The 16,687-nt window shown below is 40.9% G+C and overlaps 1 protein-coding gene across 3 annotated transcripts in view; it reads right to left on the minus strand.

Annotated features, from left to right (window-relative positions):
• Positions 1-487: 487 nt before the first annotated feature.
• Positions 488-16,687, minus strand: part of b3gntl1 (UDP-GlcNAc:betaGal beta-1,3-N-acetylglucosaminyltransferase-like 1) — a 328,308-nt gene continuing 312,108 nt past the window's right edge. For all 3 annotated transcript variants that reach the window (XM_043714488.1, XM_043714490.1, XM_043714489.1), the window contains one exon: positions 488-2,448. In XM_043714488.1, coding sequence (XP_043570423.1) covers positions 2,368-2,448 — 81 coding nt within the window. In that variant the 3' untranslated portion in view covers positions 488-2,367. The remainder of the gene's footprint in view (positions 2,449-16,687) is intronic.

Genomic DNA, 16,687 nt, shown 5'->3' on the forward strand with positions numbered 1-16,687 from the left:
GGTACATGTATGGAATGAGCTGCCAGAGGAAGTGGTGGAGGCTGGTACAATTCCAACATTTAAGAGGCATTTGGATGGGTATATGAATAGGAAGGGTTTGGTGGGATATGGGTCAGGTGCTGGTAGGTGGGACTAGATTGGGTTGGGATATCTGGTCGGCATGGACAGGTTGGACCGAAGGGTCTGTTTCCATGGTGTACATCTCTATGACTCTATGGCATGGAATTCAAAGGCCCAGAATAAACAGATTGTAAGCCCAGCAGAACTGGATTCTGTCTGTGTTCCAAATCCCTCATTTTCTCACTCCCGGTGTTTGAAGTGCAATGTTAGTTTTTGATAAAATGTCCCACAGAAGACACATGTATATTTAGGCCTTCTAAGTACTAGCCAATGCTCTTTCAGATTTCCTTTTGATAAAACTTGATACCAGTTGAGGAGGAGTTTGACTAAACAGTGATTTAAATGATATGTTACGCAATTCTTCACATTGTTATTAAATAGTCTTTTATTTGTGTTATTCACTTTACAACAAAGGGTTGACCAATGTACATACATAGACACATCCAGGAATGAAACGCAGAATAGACATCTTTCAGAATGGAAGGACATACCCAGAAGGCTTGTGAATATCTATTACCACATTAACTGTAGCCAACAGAATAACAGACGGCAACAAAAATCATCACATATACTTAAACAAAACTAAGTCGCCAATATAATTGCAATAATACGTGTGTGTGAGTGTACAAGACTGTAATCTGCTTTTTCATCTCTCTTTTGTGCAATAATTCAAACACTCACCTCATTGTCACCAAAACTAAAGGCTGCTCAACCAGTTTGATTCTGGCCTCCTTGAGTGATGTGTCACATGTACAACTGCCCAGGAGGCATTCAAGATGATAGACAAGGCTCCGGCTGCAATTATCCAAGGTTTGTAAGGGCGATTCATTCTCCAGGTTTGGCAAGAAAAGCCATGTAGTAGTTCTGTATGTCTGTGATCTGATTGAGGGAGGCCTGAATGTGAACACTTCATTCTTACAGCATTTCATATGTACCATGGTGTAGTCATCAGGGTCTGCAGAGTATGCACACTCATGAATGAAAGAGCTGCTTCCACCGAAACTGGAGTGGTGGTTGCATACCATCAGCAGGATTAGTTCAATGATGCAATCCACAAAACACCGGAACGGTTCTATTCCACCCTTTCATGGCAGAAGGAGTGAGGACATGGAGTGGCTTGGGAGAAAATGATGTTTCTCAACCTTGTGCTGCCAAGACTGTGGGATTCTTTTGGCATTGATGACATTTCCTGTGCGTGGTTTACAGCCTTTCAGAACAGAGCCAGAGAACTCATTTGAAATGGGAGAATTGGAGGTGGAACTTTTAGATTCAACCCCCACTGTCATCCCTTGAATTGAAAGGCCAGCATAAACTGGATGGCTTTCTAACTGAACAAGGACATATTACAAACTGCTGGTTCTCTGCGTGTAAATTACGTTTCTACCTGCTTGGAATCCATACACTTTGGGATATTACTCCATTATAGTGTTGGACATCTTTTGCCCTGATCAGAGTTTCTTACTCCTGTTAGATTTTATTTGTAAATCGACATTGAAGTTCAAAATACAATACTGCAGGAAGGAAGCCAGGAAAGAAATCCCATGAGTCTGATCAATGCTGTAAACAATGATGCTTGAAAATCTATCAGCAAAATAAATTCCTTAGAAGAACCTGGCTAGAACACACCTTTTTAAAAAAAGGCTTTAAAATGAGACATACACAGGTTGTGAAGAATATTCTAAAATGCAAGTTTGTTTTCAGTATTCATTGAAGGGATGTGAGGATTGGCAGCCAGCCAAGCGTTCATTGCTCATCTCCAATTGCCCTGGAGAAGGAAGCAATGAGCTGCCTTCTTGAAACGCTGAAGTCTTTGTGATGTAGATGCACCCACAATGCTTTTGGAAGTGAGTTTTATGGTTTTGGCAGAGCAGCGATATAGTGGCTTGGAGGGTAGCTTGCTGGTGTTCCCATGTATCTGCTGCCCTTTGTCCTTCTCCAGGGTAGTGGTCATAGGTTTAAAAGGTTCTGCTGGAGTAGAACTTTTATTCTTTTGAATAGAATTTTCTGGTAATTATTAATGTCACTTAGACACTTTTTAGTTCAATGTGATCTATGAGTTCAACTGCAAGCATGAACCATGTCACCAAAGCATTACCAGAAACACAAGGCCCCACTGAAAAGTCTTCTCAAACAAACTCAACCTCATGTTGAATTAACTGTAATAAAATCTGTAATGAGACAAAATTACTTTCTATCTTCCTGCAGGCACTGGTGTAGTCAACGATATAGTAGTAGTAGCAGGGGTCCTTAGCTGAAATGATAGTACTCCAAACCTTCCTTCAACATCAGTGAATTCAAGTTTCCTTCAAATCCTCCACCTGTCAGGTCCTGCCAAAACAAGAAATGTCAGATCGCACAAGTCAAACCCAGCCCTGCGTCTCATCACACAATCAATGACATAAGTGCAAAGCTAATCCATCTTGAAACCTGGCAATGCATCAATATGCTGGAAGCTTTAACTCTATCCTCAGTTATTGAAAAATATACAGACTAGTATGAATCATCTTGAGAAGCCAAAGATTTGAGAGCAAGAACACTACTCTTTGACAAGTTTCCCACTGTGAGTGGGCAGCTGTAATTTAGGTTTGAATAGTTTGCTTTTCAGAAGAACTGTGAAAGCTCAAAAACAACAGAATAGCTGGCTGTTGTGAGCTTGGTTATAATTATACTCTTGATTTGAAGAATTCTATCACTAAACTGCCTCACTTTCATTCACTTGGGTGGTGGTTTACATCCATCTCAGTCAGTTAACAATATGTTCCCTTTAACTTTCAGGCTAATCCTTTAATTCCTCTTCATTTTAATATGTGCTTACTGAGGATTTTATCACCTCAGCAGCTGCATCAGTCCTTCTCTCTATAATGTAATTGTCCCGTAGAGAGCTATAAGCCCATTGCCATTCAGTCCAGTGGAAGCTCTTAACATCCTTTGTGAAATGAATCACAGAGTTGTTACAGTGCTAGAGAAAGCCATTCTACCTAACGTCCTTGTCAGCTCGCTCAGCCATCTGACTAAGTGCCAATTTCCTGTTACTTCCCTGCAACCCTACTTATTGTTTCTATTTAAATAATTATCCTCTTAAATGCCTCAAATGAACCTGCCTCCACACAATACCAGGCAGTGCATTCCCGATCCTAACTTTTCACTGTGTGAAAACAGTTTTTTTTTAGATTAGATTAGATTACTTACAGTGTGGAAACAGGCCCTTCGGCCCAACAAGTCCACACCGCCCCGCCGAAGCGCAACCCACCCATACCCCTACATTTACCCCTTACCTAACACTACGGGCAATTTAGCATGGCCAATTCACCTGACCTGCACATCTTTTTTTGGATTGTGGGAGGAAACCTGAGCACCCGGAGGAAACCCACGTGGACACGGGTAGAACATGCAAACTCCACACAGTCAGTCGCCTGAGGCGGGAATTGAACCCGGGTCTCTGGCATTGTGAGGCAGCAGTGCTAACCACTGTGCCACCGTGCCACCCACGACACCTCCCATTTGCTTCTTTTGCAAAACACTTCAGTACGACACCGTCTGATTCCTAATCTGTTTCTGAGTGGAAACACTTTCTTCCTATCTACTCGGTCCAGGTCCCTCATAATTTTAAAATCTTCTATCAAATCTCCTTCTAATCTTCACTACCTAATTACTTCAATTTGTTTCTCATAACTGAAGTTTCCCATCCCTAGAACTGTTCTTGTAAACAATTTTGCATTCTCGCCAATCCTTCCTTCACTGTGGTGCCCAGAATTGCAGAAAATACTCTAGTTGAGGTCTAGCCAGTGTTAAATCTTAAGAGTATTCAATGCTCCTATTACTGAAGCCTGGAATACTGTGTGCTTTATTGACCGTACTCTCCACCTGTTCTGCCACTTTTAATGACTTACGCATGTACACAGCTCTCTTTCTGCTCCAGCACACCCTTTAGAATGGTACACTTTATGTTATACTGTATCCATTTTTTGTATTGAGGTGTGTCACCTAATATTTCTCTGAATTGAACTTCATCTGCCACTTATCTGCTCACTCCATCACCTTGTCAATATCCTTCTAGATATTCTACAATTTCCACCTCAAAGTTTACAATTTCTCCATGTATTGTGTCATTCTCAAACGGTCATTCTCAAACTGTGAAATAGTTCCCTGCACACCAAGATCTATAGCATACATTTCAGGAAATGCAAAGAACCCAATACTGAACCCTGAATTCCTTCAGCCTGAAAAAATATCAATTAAACATTATTCTGTTTCCTATCACTGTCAATTATTGTCATTTCTTAATTTATATAAATGATTCGGATGTGAATATAGGAGGTATGGTTAATGAGTTTGCAGCTGATGTAGTGGATGTGGCTACAAAGAGGGTTATCTCAGAGTACAGTGGGATCTTGATCAGATGGGCCAATGGGCTGATGAGTGGCAGATGGAGTTTAGTTTAGATAAATGTGAGGTGCTGCATTTTCGAAAGGCAGAACAGGGCAGGACTTATACATGGTAAGGTCCTGGGGAATGTTGTTGAACAGAGACCTTGGAATGGAGGTTCATAATTCCTTGAAAATGGAGTCGCAGGTGGATAGGATACTGAAGAAGGTATTTGGCATGCTTTCCTTTATTGGTCAGCTGACAATTGACTATTATAGAAAATTCTGGAAGAAAATTTAGTCTTCAAAATTTTGGATTTTACAAGCACAGAACTCTTATTGGCCTGTTTGACTAATGTTTGTGACATTGGGCCCCAGAGCAATGCACAACGCATCACAATATTGTGATCTCTTTAAAACAGTGGCTGTTTCTTTATTTGTATTATTTAATCCATCTATTTTATTAATGTAATATTTTGTGCTCTTAAATGAAACCCACAGGGAATGACGTGACAGATACCTGTTTTTATTCCTGTTATATTAATGATCTAGAGAGGATGGTACAGTAGCTTGAGGTTTCAGCCAACTGCAGACATTTCTAAAGTTAACACTGAAACTCAAATAAAAAAAATCTATGTCAAGACAGGCAGTTAGTTAAAATATGAGACACTTCGTTTTGGAACTGGTGGTTTATATGAGGCCTTGAATAGCTCTGACTCAGTGCCCTAGATTTGGGCCTGTTTAAAGTTCATGCTTTGTGAGAGAAAAGGCATCTGAAGTTAAACCATGTGCAATTCAATTCATTTGCCTGCAAATCCATACAAAGAAAACTTAGCTCTCTATTAAATCGCTACGGTCGTTTCTATCACTTTGTCCTGTTCTACTGCCCAGGAGCTCTGACAGTAATTAAATTTACAATTATGCTCATGTATTCCTGTTGTAGGAAACTCTTAAGTTGTGAGAAATCCAATCGAGTTTGAAAGGGTGTGGCAGAAGCTCATATGACTACCTTCAATATGTAACTTCTCTTTCATCTTAGAAACTACTGACGAGTTGAAGTGGCTCTCTATCAAATTAAATTACAGAATACGCTAAGTTATTAACAAGGGAAAATGCATTATAGCAATTGCGTCCTGGTAGGCTTTAATGTGATACCAAGGATTGCCATATTCAATTTGGAACAATGTGTTACAACAGTGCCTCCTTCAATCTGAGCATTGACTTTTGAATCCAGTTAACGAAAGCAATGAATTTTCTAATTTTGTGTCAGAGCATTCTGTCTTTTTTCATAAAGTCTGATCAGATTATTTTACTTCTGCTGGGGTTTCTACACCTGCTATCACGGATGTCATGTTAGTGCAGACTTAACTGATGGTGGGAGGGGACAGAATCAGAAAGCGCAAGAGTTCAAGCTGGTCACAGGGCAATGCTCCGAGCATGTAAGACACAGAACTACCGTTTCAAACACTTGACTGCTGAAGTCAGTCCAATTCACACTCAAGCTGCAGCAGGAAAGTTGAAAAGAGAAAATAGGGCAATCTATTTTCCTGAGATGCTGAGTCATTTGTTGCAGCTTGTTTTCCTATTTCAGATTTCCAACATCCAGTTTCACTTCATTCTGATTTACATAAATTAAGTTTTAAAAGCATGCTGCAGGCTGTCACAAATAAAACACTTGCTAATCCAGGAAGGTGAGCTCTGGAAAATATTGTGCAATATACAGTGTGTTAATGCAGTCCACAATCTACATGGAAGACAGCTGTGAAAAACTCTGATATTATGAGTAAAAGGCTCCTGTGAATTACATGTGTCTTTTTAGGTGAATGTGTTAGAACAAGAAAAACAATCTGATTAAAATAAGCAATGCCAATGACCTTCATTTGACATCAGTGCAAAGCCCAATTGGATTCCACCTCCCAGTTATTGAAAAGCCTTCCAAAAAATGCACTCTCACATATTTTAATGATGGATTTTATTAGTCAGATGGGTTCAATATGACTAAACCAACAGATTCTATTCCATATACTAAATATTTAAAGTTGGTTGAAAGTTGCATCTTAATTTCCAAACTAAACAAAAATATGGGTCATTTACAAAAAGCAGAATTTCAAACAGATTGAGGTCTTTCAGAGTCCATTGTGGTTGGCCCTTCTATTTGGATTTTTTTCTTGCCAAATTATGCCAAGATATAGAGTTTAAAAGCTCAACATATTTCTTTGTCACTGTTGCTGTGTGGATTGTATCCCCTTTGTGATAGATTTAAAAGCCGTGAACTCATTTTGTTTGTAATCTAGTAAGTACAGGCCCTAGTACTGCTGGTATGATATGCAGATGTCCCATTCCCGCTGACATAGTATCGCAGTATAGCAAATCTGAAATGTTCTTAATGGAGGCTCTACTTGGTTGTTTCACTGTCTTTAAGATCACAAGCCAAAGGAGCAGAATTAGGCCATTTGGCCCATTGAGTAGGCTCTGCCATTTGATCATGGTTGATATGTTTCTCAACCCCATTCTCCTGCCTTTTCCCATAACTCTTGATCCCCTTACCAATCAAGAACCTCTTAGATATACTTTTGGCCTCCACAGACTTCTGTGGAAAAGAGATCTACAGATTAACAACTCTCTGGCTGAAGAAATTCCTCCTGATCTCAGTTCTAAAGGGTCATCTCTTTGCTCTGAACTTTGCCCTTGGGTCCTAGTCTCCCCTACCAGTGGGAAAATCTTCTCCATGTCCACTCTACCCAGACTTGTCAGCTTTCTGTAAATTTCTATCATAACTCCCTTCATTTTTCTCTCAGTCCTGTTTTAAAGATTTAAAATGGAAGCTCATTTGTACAATGTGCCCCCTCTCACATCCTTCAATCCCTCTGCTATATGCTATTGCAAGTTTTATTGTTATCATTCAATTATCTTGTATTTCATACTCTTTCTAATTTTGGTGCTGACACAATAGGAGTTGGCCTTTCATTTAAGCTCCTCAGTTTTAAAAAAGTCTCCAGAATGGTGGCAACAATTGAAGGAGGCCATTTGGTCTTTCATGTTCATGCTGGCTCCTTGTAAGAGAAACTCAGCTAGCCCCACTGCTCTCCCTTTACCCTGTAGCTCTGCAAATCCTTTTTGTTAAGATAATTATCCAGTTCCTTTTGGAAAGCCCTGATTGATTGAATGTACCACCAAAACCCCTCTTTTGCAGAGAATAATAGATTCAGTCGCAAGCTGGAGGAAAATGCATTTCATCACGCCCTCTCTGGTTTTTTAAAATCAGTGATTCTTCTGCCAATGTAAATTGACATTTCCTATCTCTACTTCTGTTTGAACATCATTGTCGTATTTCTGGTCCTTCATACATATATTATAAACAATAACAGAAACCCAACTCTACTGGTAGTGGGATGCTGTAAACAGTCACTATTTTGTACACATTATGCTGAGTTTATTGTCAAAACCTGTGGTCCTGTCCATGGCTAGAAAGCTGGGGGAAAAAACCCCACCCTGGCCATTTTCACTCGATGCAATGCGATGACAGTCGGTTGTAAAGTGTCTGTTGTCGGAGGGTTTGCCTCACTTCCAAGTCCTATAAGAGGCAACAGGCCAACTGGAGAGTTGCTAGCTCTTCAATCCGGAGGAAGTGAGGACTGCAGATGCTGATGATCAGAGTTGAGAGTGTGGTGCTGGAAAAGCACAGCAGGTCAGGCAGCATCCGAGGAGCAGGAGAATTGACGTTTCGCGCAAAAGCCCTTCATCAGGAATGAGGCCTGATTCTCCTGTTCCTTAGATGCTGCCTGACCTGCTGTGCTTTTCCAGCACCACACTCTCGAGTTCTTCAATCCTAACAGCACCAGGTCGAGTTAAGGACTGCAGGTGGACCAGGGCAGCAGACTTGGTGGGCTGATTCAGCCACTGAATAAGCCCCATGGGTCACAAACAGTTCGATCAGAGGAACAACATCCAGAAGGAAGTCACTATCTTTTATTAGCTTAAAGTTGCAGTTTAAGTGCCCATTAATTGGTCATTTATCTTCTGAGCATGACCTCGACCATCCCTCCTTCAGTTGGGTTCATTATTTATCCAAACATAAGCTTATCAGGTTCCTGCTATAAGCTTCTCTTTGCAAGTTATAACTCGCTCCTCACCCATGTAACCCTGGTACATGCAATGCTGTTACATATACATCAAAGATTACACAATAATTCTGAAGGATTATTAATCAAACTCAGTTCTTGGCTTCTGAAGAACTGTCACGAGTGACCCTAATTCACATATTTTCCCAAACATTGTAAAACTTAATTGAATAAAATTTCACTCTAAGAGAGAAGTGTTAGAAGATATACTGTTAATTTACCCATGAATTACAGGATAATTCCTTTCCATAATGTCATCATCTTGGAGTGTTTGTAAATAAGCAACAAGATTTAACATACCTTTCTCAGACATTTGTTGCTCTTTTGTAAGATTTTCTGTCCCTCTGAGGAAGATTTCAACTGTTCGAAGGTGAATAGCTGTGAAATTCATTTATCTAATTTCGAGAATGTTAACCCCTTTATTTGAGGGTGAATTTACACTGATGCAAAATTCCTTCAGTCAATGCAAACATAATCTGACTCTGACCAAACAGAAGTGAGCCAAGAATCCCTGGAGCAATCTGCTTCACTTTGCAGAACCTTTTCGTGCTTACAATCTAATTTACACTCTGTGTACAGTCATAGAGCCATAGAGATTTACAGCACGGAAACAGACTCTTCGGTCCACTCGTCCATACCGACCAGATATCTCAACCCAATCTAGTCCCACCTGCCAGCACCTAGCCCATATCCCTCCAAACCCTTCCTGTTCAGGTAACCATCAGATGCCTTTTAAATGTCAATTGTACCAGCCTCCACCATTTCCTCTGGCAGCTCATTCCATACACATACCACCCTCTTGCGTGAAAACGTTGCCCCTTAGGTCTCTTTTATATCTTCCTCTCTCACCCAAAAGCTATGCCCTCTAGTTCTGGACTACCCCACCCCAGGGAAAAAGACTTTGTCTATTTATCTTATCCATGATCCTCATGATTTTGTAAACTTCCATGAGGTCACCCCTCAGCCTTCGATGCTCCAGGGAAAACAACCCTAACCTATTCAATCTCTCCCTATAGCTCAAATCCTCCACATCTGGCAACATCCTTGTAAATCTTTTCTGAACCCTTTCAAGTTTCACAACATGCTTCCGATAAGAAGGAGACCAGAATTGCACGCAATATTCCAATGTCCTGTACAGCCGCAACATGATCTCCCAACTCCTGTACTCAATACTCTGACCAATAAAGGAAAGCATACCAAACACCTTCTTCACTATCCTATCTACCTGTGATGCCACTTTCAAGAAGCTATGAACCTGCACTCCAAGGTCGCTTTGTTCAGCAACACTCCCTAGGACCTTACCATTAAGTCCATGAGTTCTAACCTTGCTAATCAGTTTCCCATGGGGAACCTTGTCGAACGCCTTACTGAAATCCATATAGATCACATCTACTGCTCTACCCTCATCAATCTTCTTTGTTACTTCTTCAAAAAAACTCAATCAAGTTTGTGAGACACGATTTCCCACATACAAAGCCACGTTGACTGTCCCTAATCAGTCCCTGCCTTTCCAAATACATGTACATCATGTCCCTCAGGATTCCCTCCAACAACTTGCCCACCACCGAGGTCAGGCTCACCAGTTTATAGTTCCCTGGCTTGTCTTTACCGCCCTTCTTAAACTGTGGCACAACGTTTGCCAACCTCCAGTCATCCGGCAACTCACATTTGACTATCGATGATACAAATATCTCAGTAAGAGGCCCAGCAATCACTTCTCTAGCTTCCCACGGAGTTCTCGGGTACACCTGATCAGGTCCTGGGGATTTATATACCTTTACTCGTTTCAAGACATCCAGCACTTCCTCCTCTGTACATTTTGCAAGATGTCACCATCTATTTCCCTACAGACTATATCTTCCATATCCTTTTCCACAGTAAATACTGATGCAAAATATTCATTTAGTATCTCCCCCATTTTCTGTGGCTCCACACAAAGGCCGCCTTGCTGACCTTTGAGGGGCCCTATTCTCTCCCTAGTTACCCTTTTGTCCTTAATATATTTGTAAAAACCCTTTAGATTTTCCTTAATTCTATTTGCCAGAGCTAGCTCATGTCCCCTTTTTGCCCTCTTGATTTCGCTCTTATGTATACTCCTACTTCCGTTATACTCTTCTATCCTGTCTATACGTGACATACGCTTCCTTCTTTTTTTTAACCAAACCCTCAATTTCTTTAGTCATCCAGCATTCCCTATATCTACCAGCCTTTCCTTTCACCCTAACAGGAAAATACTTTCTCTGGATTCTTGTTATCTCATTTCTGAAGGCTTCCCATTTTCCAGCCTTCACTTGCGAACATCTGCCTCCAATCAGCTTTTGAAAGTTTAGATTAGATTAGATTACTTACAGTGTAGAAACAGGCCCTTCGGCCCAACAAGTCCACACCGCCCCGCCGAAGCGCAACCCACACATACCCCTACATTTACCCCTTACCTAACACTACGGGCAATTTAGCATGGCCAATTCGCCTGACCTGCACATCTTTGGACTGTGGGAGGAAACCGGAGCACCCGGAGGAAACCCACGCAGACACGGGGAGAACGTGCAAACCCTACACAGTCAGTCGCCTGAGGCAGGAATTGAACCCGGGTCTCTGGCGCTGTGAGGCAGCAGTGCTAACCACTGTGCCACCGTGCCGCCCACCTTCTTGCCTAATAACATAAAAATTGGCCTTTCTCCAATTTAGGACTTCAACTTTTAGATCTGGTCTATCTTTTTCCATCACTATTTTAAAACTAATAGAATTATGGTCGCTGGCCCCAAAGTGCTCCCCCACTGACACCTCAATCACCTTCCCTGCCTTATTTCCCAAGAATAGGTCAAGTTTTGCATTTTCTCTAGTTGGTGCATCAACATACTGAATCAGAAAGTTTTCCTGTACACGCTTAACAAATTCCTCTCCATCTAAACCTTTAATACTATGGCAGTCTCAGTCTATGTTTGGAAAGCTAAAATCCCTTACCATAACTACCCTATTATTCTTACAGATAGCTAAGATCTCCTTACAAGTTTGTTTCTCAATTTCCCTCTGACTATTGGGGGGTCTATAATACAATCCCAACAAGGTGATCATCCCTTTCTTATTTCTCAGTTCCACCCAAATAACTTCCCTGGATGTATTTCTGGGAATATCCTCCCCCAGCACAGCTGTAATGCTATCCCTTATCAAAAATGCCACTCCCCCTCCTCTCTTACCTCCCTTTCTATCCTTCCTGTAGCATACGTAACCGGGAACATTAAGCTGCCAGTCCTGTCCATCCCTGAACCATGTTTCTGTAATTGCTATGACATATGTGGGCGGCACGGTGGCCCAGTGGTTAGCACTGCTGCCTCACAGCGCCTGTAGACCCGGGTTCAATTCCCGACTCAGGCGACTGACTGTGTGGAGTTTGCACATTCTCCCCGTGTCTGCGTGGGTTTTCTCCGGGTGCTCCGGTTTCCTCCCACAGTCCAAAAGATGTGCGGGTCAGGTGAATTGGCCATGCTAAATTGCCCGTAGTGTTAGGTTAAAGGGGTAAAGGTAGGGGTATGGGTGGGTTGCGCTTCGGCGGGTCGGTGTGGACTTGTTGGGCCGAAGGGCCTGTTTCCACACTGTAAGTAATCTAATCCCAGTCCCATGTTCCTAACCATGCCCTAAGTTCATCTGCCTTCCGTTAGGCCACTTGCATTGAAATAAATGCCGTTTAATTTATCAGACTACCTTGTTCTCTGTTTTGTCCCTGCCTGCCCTGACTGTTCAACTCACCTTTGTTCTTCGTCTCAGACTATATCAGTCTCAGATTGATCTCTTTCCTCACTATCTCGCTCCTCAACCATGCATTCATCTGCTCTATCCCCCTGTTCCTGCCCTCACTAGCTCACAGCGCCAGGAGTAATTCAGATATTACTACTCTTGACAATCTCCTTTTTAAATTCCTGCCTAACTCTCTTCAGAATCTCAACCTTTTCCCTTCCTATGTCATTGATTAAGGTGCTGAAGCTTATTATTTTCTAAGCTGCAGAATCTCTGCTGTTGTCAAATATGACAAGAAATGTGAAGAAAAAATGTGAACAATCGTGGAGAAACTATTAGAAAATATTATTAAGACTAATTCAAACTAATTAGGCAGAATCAAAATGGTTTTGTGAAAGGGACATCACAGTTTTCCAATTTGTTGCTTGAAGGAGTAACGTGCTGTGTTTAAAGGAATAAATGCCGATGGAATTCGTGCAGTTAAATTTCCAGAAGACCCTTGAAAAGATACCACATGAAAGGTTATTGCAGAAAATAAAAGCTCATGGTGTTAGAGGTAACATATTAGCATGGATAGGAAATTGGCTGGCTCACAGGAAACAGCAAGTAGGTATAAATGAGTCCTTTCCTGGTTGGCAATATTTAATGAGTGGTATGCCACAGAAATCATGACTGGGGTGTTAGCATTTTACAATTTAAGTGAATTTTTGATTTGGATGAAGGAACCTAAAATATGGTTGCTAAATTTGCTGATGGCACATAGGTAATAAAGTAAGTTGGAAGACAACATACAGCGACTACAAAGGGATAGATAGGTTAAGTGAATGGACAAAGCTCTGACAAATGAAGTGAAACAATGAAATTGTTCATTTTGACAGGAAGGATTAAAAAGAAGCGTTTTATCTAAATGGTGGGAGATTGCAGAGCTCTGAGATGAAGAGGGATTAGTTTGAGCAATTAATTGCAAAAATGTAATTCTGCAGATATACCAAGTAATTAGGATAACTAAGAGAACATTATTGTTTATTGTGAGGGGAATTGAATACAAAAGTAGGGAAGTTCTGTTTCAGTTATACAAGTCATTGGTGAGACTATTTAGAGTACTAGGCTCATTAAATAGGGCAGAATGTTAGTAAATTGGAAGCAGTTCAGACAAGGTTATCAGACTAAAATTGAAATGGCAGGTTGTCTTATGAGGATCAGTTGAACAGGTTAGTATTTTATCCATGAAGTTCAGGAGAATAGGAGGTGGTTGATTGAAACACTTAAGATGTGTTTAAGGGTCCTGAGAGAGTATATTCAGAAAGAATGTTTTTAGGAGAATCTAGAAGTAATCTGGTACAATTAATGCTGTTAAAGTACTATCAAACTTATACTGTCAAACTAATTGTTTTTGCAGTAAATTTCAAGCTGCATTCACCTTAAAAGACCTCGTCGATCAGAAATATATTTACTGTGATTACTGAGACCACCCAGATTAAGGAGTGTGAACTGAAAAATACAAAGTCCCTTTTTCCTTGCCCATGCAAATCGAACTATGCTAGTAGGAAAACAGTAATCATACTTGCGCAATCTAAATAATCTCACTGGCCTTTTTATTTATAATGACCTCTTAGCTGTGTGTGAGAATGAATGTGCAGCTGCTGGACTTCTTACCCAAATAAGAGTGTAGTTTTTGTATTTTGAATTCACTGCTGATGTATATTCAACTAATTCTCTAAACATATGAACATATAAATCAGGAGCAGGAGTAGGTCGTAGAGTCCCTTGAGCCTGTTCCCCAGTCAATAACATCATGGATGATCTAATTGTTGCTTTGCCTTCACTTCCTTGCCTTCCCACAAAATCCTTATCTGAATACTTTTATGCACAAGCTGACACATTTAATACATGATTTCTGTTTATTTTTAGCTGAGTTCAAACCATTTTCTGAAGTTCACCATATCTAGTAAAACCAGAAAGGAATTTCTTTTTCAGACTGAAATTAGTTCCATTGTTGATCGATCAATCACTAACCGATTGGCAAGTTATACTTAGGGGAAAAAAACACTTCTTTCCTCCTTCCCTAAGGTATAGGCTCACAGAGAATATGAAATCATTTCTAATGAAGTAGGTACTTATCATCACCTTCTCATAAACAGTATTGGATAAGATCAATCCAATCCCAACCTGAGGTCAGCAGAGAGTAGGACAGACCGTGACTGAGAGTAACTGTCATTGGGCCTGCTGGTCTTGAGCAGGTCAGGAGAAGGAGGCAAAGCTGGGGATTTCCCGGATACACAGGAACATAAGAAACAGGAACAGTAATAGCCCATTCTGCTTCTTGAGCTTGCTCCACTATTCAATGAGATCATGGCTAATCTCTTACCTCAATTCCATGTTCCTCCACTATTGTTTAGTACCTTTATACTACTCAGGCTGGTGCACATAGCAATAATGCCATGTGGGGCACTCTGTACATATATTTGTTTAAGCTACAGATGGCACAAGTTTTATCTATTAATTCTTGATTTGAGATGAAGATTGATTAAGTGCCATCAGTACCAACTTGCTCAGCATTGAGGATCCTCGAGTAAATTCTGTCTTCATTTGGGTGGCACAGTGGCTTAGTGGTTAGCAGTGCCGCCTCACAGTGCCAGGGACCTGGATTCAATTCCATCCTCAGGCAACTTACTGTGTGGAGTTTGCACATTCTCCCCCCGTCTGTGTGGGTTTCTTCCGGGTGCTCCAGTTTCCTCCCACAGTCCAAAGATGTGCAGGTTAGGTGGCTCGGCCATGCTAAATTGCCCATAGTGTCCAGGGATGTGCAGGCTAGATGGATTAGCCATAGTAAATGCAGGGTTACAGGGATAAGGTAGAAGGGAGTGTCTGGGTGAGATGCTCATTGGAGGGTCAGCGTGAATTCAATGGGCCAAATGGCTTACTTCCACGCTGTAGGGATTCTATGATTTGCTCCCAGGAAGGAGCATTGTTTGACAGGAGTATGATAATAGAGTTAGCATCAACACTGCTCGAGTTGACTGAGGCTCCTCATTGAGGACTCAGCGTTTCAAAACAAAACCGAAAATCTACATTTTGGCATTCTGTGGACACTTCTCTCTGCTAAGAATGCCTTGGAAATGCTGCTACCCAAATAAATTCTTACAGGAGGGTTAATCCGTAAATGACAATAACTGGAAATGTGAATTTTTCAAGAAAACACTGAGATTATTTTGCTGGACTTAATTAAATGTAAGAATTCGTTTCCTGCAGATTTCAATAATTCGAATTCACAACAGGGTTTAATTGAAAAAGGTGGCTGCATCATTCACACACTGTAAAAAGGAAGATCATGGAGTGGGTGCAAGTACAGCTGAAATTCACACTGTGCTGAATTGGCAATTTCAGCTGCAAGGGAGAGACAGCTATAACAGGCTTGCTGCTACTAACATTAGTTACAATGGGTTTAGATCAGAGAGTTAGTTACAATGGATTAGAGCCCTGTCAGGGCGTTGTCTGTCCAGTAGTGTGAAGATTGCTGGACACGACAAAACAAAAACTTCTTGAATGCTAAAATAAACTGGTATTACTGCCATGTGGCAAAAGGTCAGAGTTATAGATTTAGAAATTAATGTTAATGATATTAATAAAAAAGAATGCTTAGCATGTTGGCATAATTCTCTGTTTGGATTAAAATTCCTATTGATACTACAGACAAAATTTAAATATGTTAAGTATTCCTGCACTAATCAGTAATGAATGTGTTTGTATTTATGTTCCCTAAATGTTCTTCATTTTCAGTTTATTTTTCAGAAGTTTAAATGCAATCCACTCAGGTTTCTGGCTCTGAAATGTGACTCTTGTGAGTTTAGGTGATCCGACCCTGAATGCCCGGTAATTTTAGGTTGATGCTGGAGAGCGTAGACAGGGATGAAAATTGGTGTTGGATGGCTTTGTTATGTCTGACCAGCGTAATCGCTCTCAGATGACTGTGGTGGGGGTGTTTTGCAGTTTTACCTTCTCGACACTGGCCTACAATGCAGCATCTGGTCGGTTGCCTTGATGTGTTGTAATAAAACTTACAGTGGTTGCTCGTGGGCAGCATAAATCAGTGAGTGCAGGCCACTGATCTAGATGTCACATATAGTATATAGTGCAGAAATCACAGGGACTTAGTGCTTTACAAGGCAGCAGTAATTTGACCAAACGGTTTTCTGAAACACTTTTCATAATGTTTTTTATAATTGAGAATGAATTGAAGGCTCTGATCTGAACCCAAAACTGAATCGCATTCATAAACTGGAGAACCTTGACAGTAGTAAGGCTGATATCTGAACTCTCAAAGCTTCTGAGCACCCTGCAACACTG

This window comes from Chiloscyllium plagiosum, chromosome 24 (assembly GCF_004010195.1).
Source record: "Chiloscyllium plagiosum isolate BGI_BamShark_2017 chromosome 24, ASM401019v2, whole genome shotgun sequence".
NCBI classification, from domain to species: Eukaryota; Metazoa; Chordata; class Chondrichthyes; order Orectolobiformes; family Hemiscylliidae; genus Chiloscyllium; species Chiloscyllium plagiosum.